At 43.9% G+C, this 6709-nt stretch overlaps 1 protein-coding gene across 1 annotated transcript; it reads left to right on the forward strand.

Annotated features, from left to right (window-relative positions):
* The first annotated feature begins 3439 nt into the window (after positions 1 to 3439).
* On the forward strand, positions 3440 to 5684 carry LOC136552964 (uncharacterized). Its single transcript, XM_066544538.1, has 3 exons — positions 3440 to 3890; positions 3990 to 4384; positions 4948 to 5684. Exons 1-3 carry the CDS (start codon positions 3740 to 3742, stop codon positions 5167 to 5169), a joined length of 768 nt encoding a protein of 255 aa, XP_066400635.1. The 5' UTR covers positions 3440 to 3739; the 3' UTR covers positions 5170 to 5684.
* Positions 5685 to 6709: the final 1025 nt, after the last annotated feature.

The raw sequence follows: 6709 nt of genomic DNA on the forward strand, positions 1-6709 counted from the left end.
AAGGTGGCACCACCGCCACGCGCGGAGTGCGAGGGCAGGGGAGAGAGCAAAGCGCCGACGGCGACCCATCCGCGTCCCTCTCCATGAAATCAGTCGGCCATGGCGGAGTAAAGTGCAGACGTCAGACGTGCCTGTGCGTGGCACGGGGGCCTATCCTCCCGGTGGGCCCCGCCGCCGTCCGAGTGACGTGATGTAGAGGCAGATCGCATTTGAGAGGCCCATTCGAGTGGAAACGGCTCGGCCCATTGGAAAAACCCCGCTTTCGGCGCTCCCATTTCAAAATGGACCTCTCGCTCTCTTTCCCGTGTTGCGCATGCGCTCCGCTGGTGGTCACCATTTTCCTTAACAAACCAAACCAGCAGAGGGGCAGCTGTTAATCGCAATTAGTGCGCGCTAATCAAATGCTCCTCTAACCATAATCCCACACCGCCCTGCCGCGGCCGCCGGCTCCACTCCACTCTACTCGATTCGCCTCGCCTGAGATTCTTGCAGGTTTGCCCCCACCCCTCCTCCTCTACTCGATCCGTCAATCCAATTACCGCTGGAGTTTAGTTTCGGTACGAGTTGCTGCAGAGTGGTTCGAATTCCGCGTCGGGTTTTGGGAGATCGACGCGCTGGGGCGTGCAGGATCGGAAGGGCGTCCGTGGGTCGGCGGCGGCTCCGGGATCGAGGATCGACGGGGAGTGGTTTTGCGAGGCGAATTTCCGTTGGGGTTTAGTTTTGGAGGTTCGGTTGTCGCTCCTGGTTATGGATTGAGAGGGGTTGTGTTGGGTTTTTGGGCGATTCGGTGCCCTGGGTTCGAGGATCGAACAAGTATTGTTGCCTTTTCTAGTGTCCTTGTGCCCTTGCGTGTAGCCTGTTTGACTGATTCTTCCTGTTAGATAGGCCTACGGAGAAGTAGGCATGAGCATGTATGCGCTTCGGTTGGGAGTTCGATTCCTTGCCAAGGATACGGGGAACTATGCCCCTGTACCCTAATATTTTTGTTTACTTTTCGGATAATTCGTGAACAAAGGATTTGTTGTCTTGCCTTGTTATTCAGCTATGCAAATTACGATCTAATGTGTCTCATGGTTAGTTCTTTGCTGACAACAATATGCAACCCATGCAGGGACTAGTTTGTGGGGGAATCCCGAATCAAGGAACCTGTGAATCCTCGACACTTCTGAAACATGAGAAGATTCTTTTTCCTTGGGTCGCCTGCTGCAAACCCGGGTGGTGAGGGAAATGAGCAACCCATCAGTGATAATAAGACTAGTAGACATAAAAAGACAGATGAGGGAAAGGACAGTTCCGGTTCCTGCAGCACAAGATTGTCGAGATCCAGAAGCCGTCGTCAGAAGCGGAGCAAGGAGGAACCAGCCAATCCCAAGCAACTCAGGAGGTCCATGTCGTTCTCATCCTCGGCCAGAAACAGTTGTGTGGATGAACGATGCTTTAGCTTCTCGGGTGATGTTCCATGCTCTTTGTATGATGAATCTGATGCACCCCACCATGCCAAAGATGTCGTGTAAGTGGTCATGTTACCTGATAATTACTGTCCGTACTACTTACAATACAAGATGTTTACCTTTGATTGAAATGATAGTAGAGTATTGGCTATTAGCCCCTGTTGCCTATTTGCCATTTGATCCGTGTTAAAAAAAAAACTAGAGAAAAGAGAAATGCGTCTAAAAATAAGAAAGGAAATAGCAAATACATCGTGATATGTGAATCTGCAAACTCTACTCATTTTAGCTATTATTCTGAATGCTCATTTATTTTTTGCAAAGGAGGCCGTCTTTATGATTGTTCAGTTTCAGTGCACATGCAGATTTTCTCTGGCATCTATGAATGATTTATACTGGGTTTGATTGCATACAAGTTATGTTCTTCCATTTTTCACTCAAATATATATTCTTGTGATTGACTTCAAAGGTGGTTCAAGTAGGTTCCATGGTGTCCTGTGACACCAATGTCTATAGAAATAGATGCTTTATATTTTTCGTTAGATAGATGACACCATGATGCAATGGAGATTACACAAGTAGTTCTTCAGTTTAGATCCACCCTTGTTTAGTTCCTCTTTACTACTAGAGTTTCTGTGGCCAGACTCTTTTTTTTTAACACCATATCTGAAAAATGATTTTAACAGTATATCTTAACTTGCAGTCCCCCAACGAAGTACGTCGGGCTCATTAAGGACATGTACAACAATGTTGTGACTAGAGTTCGAACAAGTGATGGAGACACGAATGACTTCCCGATTAGGATAGGACTACATCAAGGGTCAGCTTTGAGCCCTTATTTGTTTGCTTTAGTGATGGATGAGGTCACAAGGAACATACAAGGGGACATCCCTTGGTGTATGCTTTTCGCGGACGATGTAGTGCTAGTTGATGAAAGCCGGACAGGAGTGAATCAGAAACTGGAGTTATGGCGGGAGACTTTGGAGTCCAAAGGTTTTAGACTTAGTAGAACTAAAACTGAGTATATGAGATGTGACTTCGGCACTACTACTCGAGAGGAGGAAGATGTTAGTTTGGAAGGTCAAGTAGTGCCTAGGAAGGATACCTTTCGATATTTAGGATCAATGCTACAGAGGGACGGGGATATTGATAAAGATGTTAGCCATAGAATTAAAGCAGGGTGGATGAAGTGGCGGCAAACGTCTGGTGTCCTATGTGACAAAAAGGTACCACAGAAGCTAAAAGGCAAGTTTTATAGGACGGCGATTAGACCTGCTATGTTATATGGTGCAGAATGTTGGCCTACGAAAAGATGACATATTCAACAGCTAAGTGTCGCGGAAATGCGTATGTTGCGTTGGATTTGCAGTCATACAAGAAGGGATCGAGTTCGGAACGATGATATACGTGAGAGATTAGGGGTAGCGCCAATTGAAGAAAAGCTTGTCCAACACCGATTAAGATGGTTTGGACATGTGCAACGGAGACCTCCAGATGCACCGGTGCGTAGTGGAATCCTAAGTCAGGATAGTAACGTGAAGAGAGGCAGAGGAAGACCGAAGTTGACTTGGGTAGAGGCAATAAAAGGAGACTTGAAAGGATGGAATATACCCAAAGACTTAGCCTTAGATAGGAGTGCTTGGAAGATAGCTATTCACGTGCCTGAACCTTGATTGCTTCTGTTGGGTTTCAACTCTAGCCTACCCCAACTTGTTTGGGACTTAAAGGCTTTGTTGTTGTTGTTGTTGTTGTTGTTGCAGTCCCGACATGTGGTCGCCAGAAGGGAATCCGTTCTTGAGAGAATATGCAATAAAGACCCCAAAAGGTCATTCTGCCATGGAAAATGATCCTCCTCGTTCAAAATGTTGTTCATGCTCAGCAGGGCACTCTCCTATTGCTATACAATGTAGATCAACAAGACTGAGCAATTTATTAAACAAGAATGAAGTACTAGATCGCCTGAACCTTGATTGCTTTTGCTAGGTTTTAACTCTAGCCTACCCCAACTTGTTTGGGACTTAAAAGGCTTTGTTGTTGTTGTTGTTGTTGTTGAAGTACTAGATGGGTACATTGATAGACGGCATGAAGATGCAATCGTAAATGAGAAACAGAAGCAGGGCGCCCCTGTCACATCTATGGTTTCTAATTTGGGAAGGCCACCTCGACCCCAGTCTACAGTACCATCCATACCAAAATCGATGAAAGAGACAACAGAGAGCTACCCAGATGTGGACTTAAAAGACGCCTTCCTTTGTCGACTTGCTCAAGAGGGCACATGAGATACCCACAAGATGACAACTATGTGCAGTGCATTTAGACGCCACATAAGCATGTCAGAAGCTTCTGAAAGAGAAAGTTCAACATCTGTTGAAGATATTTATGAAGATTTGCAAGATGTGAGACTTCCAAATGTTGTCTGCCCCTCCACTTGTCCTACTTCAGGTATGACTTCACGTTGCTCCTATCATTGTAGGGTCATGCTTTTGTGATGCTTCTCAATATTTTTATGATGATATATATTTTATTTTATTTTTGCACCAGCGGAAGACGAAACCGATGACATGCTGCTTCAAAGAGCTAAAGAAGTTGAGTCAAGGTTTATTATTCCTTGTGGAGATGAATATGAATTCAGCATGCTCAGGGATAAACCATTGACCTCAAATGACATGTTTCAGTTGATCCAGCAATTGACCGAAGATAGGAAACAATTAGCACATGAATTGTCTTCAGAGATCAAGGCACGTGTTACAGAAAGGTTTGCTGCAAAAGAGCAATGCAAACAAACAAACAAAGAATTGGACACCAGAACTAGGAGGCTGGAGAAGGAGAAGAGTGAAGTACAAACTACACTGGAGAGAGAGATGGACAGAAGGTCAGACGATTGGTCTATCAGGCTATCAAGATTTCAATCTGAAGAAGAGAGACTACATGAACGGGTGAGAGAACTTGCACAGCAGAATGTGTCATTTCAGAGAGAAGTTACTTTTTTTGAAGCAAATAAGGCTGAGGCTTCAACGAAAGTTGCAAGTTTGGAAACGCAAAACAGCAAACTAAATGAAGATCTAGAGAAACTTAGAAACGAGCATGAGTGCAATGGAATGGAATTTAGTTCAATTCCACTTCAATCTACTTCAACACACGTGGATTGAGATGAATACATGCGCATCCAAACAAGGTCTAAGTAGGGCATACAACTTCACCAGAAGTCCAGACCATATGCTATGTGCAAATCCATTTGCGTTTAGACATCAGTGGGCTGTCAATCAATACTGTGTTGTTTTAAAGACCAATCAATAGTGCTGTGATTGTGTTATGGTACCAGCCGAAATGGCATGCTTCTTCAGACTGGTAGTATAGTAACTTGTCAGCTGGTAAATGTTGTTTCATATCAGAATGGCAGATGATGTTTATATATGCTAGAAGATAGCTTTGTTGCGGTATTTTCCTCAAGTACTCCTGCTGTGTTGTTACATATTTGTTGGTTTCCTGCACTTAACAGGTATCGAAGAAGGATGGGTCAATCAATGAGATCCAACAGGATTTCCAGGAATCTGCAAAGGAGCTGGCTGCTCTCCGTGGAACACTGAAAACAGTGACGGAGGAGAGGGACCTGTCGTGGCAGGAAGCAAAGCAGCTGAGAAGAAACATCAGCATCATGCAGAACGAGGTTGTGTCGCTGAAGAAGAAGATCGAAGCCCTGGACGAAGACATGAAGACATAGGCCCTGTTCGTTTGGGCTGGTTTGGCTTACAAGCCATGGTTGAAAGTATGGTTGAGAAAAATACTGTTCGTTGGCTGATAAGCCAGATACTTGTCAAGGAGGGGCAGATCACGATGTTGCTGGACAGCATTGACAAGCCGTTCGACATCATCTGCAGCCCAAGGTCGATGAGGAAGTTCGACATGGCGTGAAGACGGCTGCTGTGTCACAGATGAAGTTCGTGTTACAACTGAGACTTTCAGATATGACGTGCTTTTTTTTCTTCTCAAAGACAGAGAGATGCTTGTGAACAGTGGCCGTTCATACGCTTCCTACAGTTTCTTCATCCAGTACACTATAGTGGCTTGTTTTGCAACTCACTGCCCGGTTTAAGCCATTTGTAAACGTGCATAAATTTGGATGTGCTAAAGGGTAGCTGTTCCCTGTTACTATCTTCTTCTTCTTCTTTTAATACTGTATTGTTATTTGGAGGACTCCCGATTACTATGTGTCAATGAAGCTATAAGATTGTGTCTTATGTTTCTCCATTTCTCCCTGCTCACTTATCTGATGTTCTGAACTATGATGGATTCAGCAGGCACCATTTTTCTCAATCTCCTCCAGGACTGATGTCACTTTTTCTGGATTTGGGAACTGGGAGCATTAAGCATATGAATGAAGGAATTTTCGCATCAAGGGCTAGAAGATTAAGATGCATATATGTATTGGAAGTTGTCAATAGATCCACTACTTGTTACGAACGACACATTGTATTCTGTTTCTGTCTGGTGTGACAGCATAAGTGCTTTTACCCCCCGGCCTGTTCCATCTCTTTGATTTATTTCTAGACAAGGACACCGCTGAATGCGTCACATGTGGTCGTATTTAGGGCGCGTTTAGATGGCAAAATTTTTCGGTTTTGGTTACTGTAGCACTTTCGTTTGTATTTGGTAATTAGTGTCTAATTATGGACTAATTAGGTTCGAAAGTTTCGTCTCGCGATTTCTCACCCAACTGTGTAATTAGTTTTTTTTTTCGTCTACATTTAGTACTCCATACATATGCCGTAAGATTCGATGTGACACTTTGGGGTGAAAATTTTTGGAATCTAAACAGGGCCTTATTTCTAAAGCTGTAGACCTTCACTGTCATCGTATTTATTGCTTTGATTTTATTTTATTTATATACAAAGAGGTATGTATATCTGGCAGAGCTAGCATTAGCTACAGAAGATACCCGCATCTCCGAGCGTCTTATTGGACGAGTAGATTAGCATGTAAGGTTAGCTTTTCCCCAACGTAGATCAAGGCTTTTATACAGTTATTATTTGATTGTTCTCGGCTGCTTACATTAATATGAGCTGTCGATTTCAGATGCAAGTTGGAATTAACGAACCTAATTAACTTTTCAGTGACTTTGAGAGGCTGTTTTTTTTTTCTGGAGATTCTGGAGTGCCAACTACAACCCTGTTTAGTTTTTCTTCTTCAGTTACTGGGTCAGTGCAAATAAACAGTGCTAGTGATAACTGTGGCATCCTTTTTTTCTCTGAAAAACATTCAAC

This window comes from Miscanthus floridulus, chromosome 4 (genome assembly GCF_019320115.1).
Source record: "Miscanthus floridulus cultivar M001 chromosome 4, ASM1932011v1, whole genome shotgun sequence".
NCBI lineage: Eukaryota > Viridiplantae > Streptophyta > Magnoliopsida > Poales > Poaceae > Miscanthus > Miscanthus floridulus.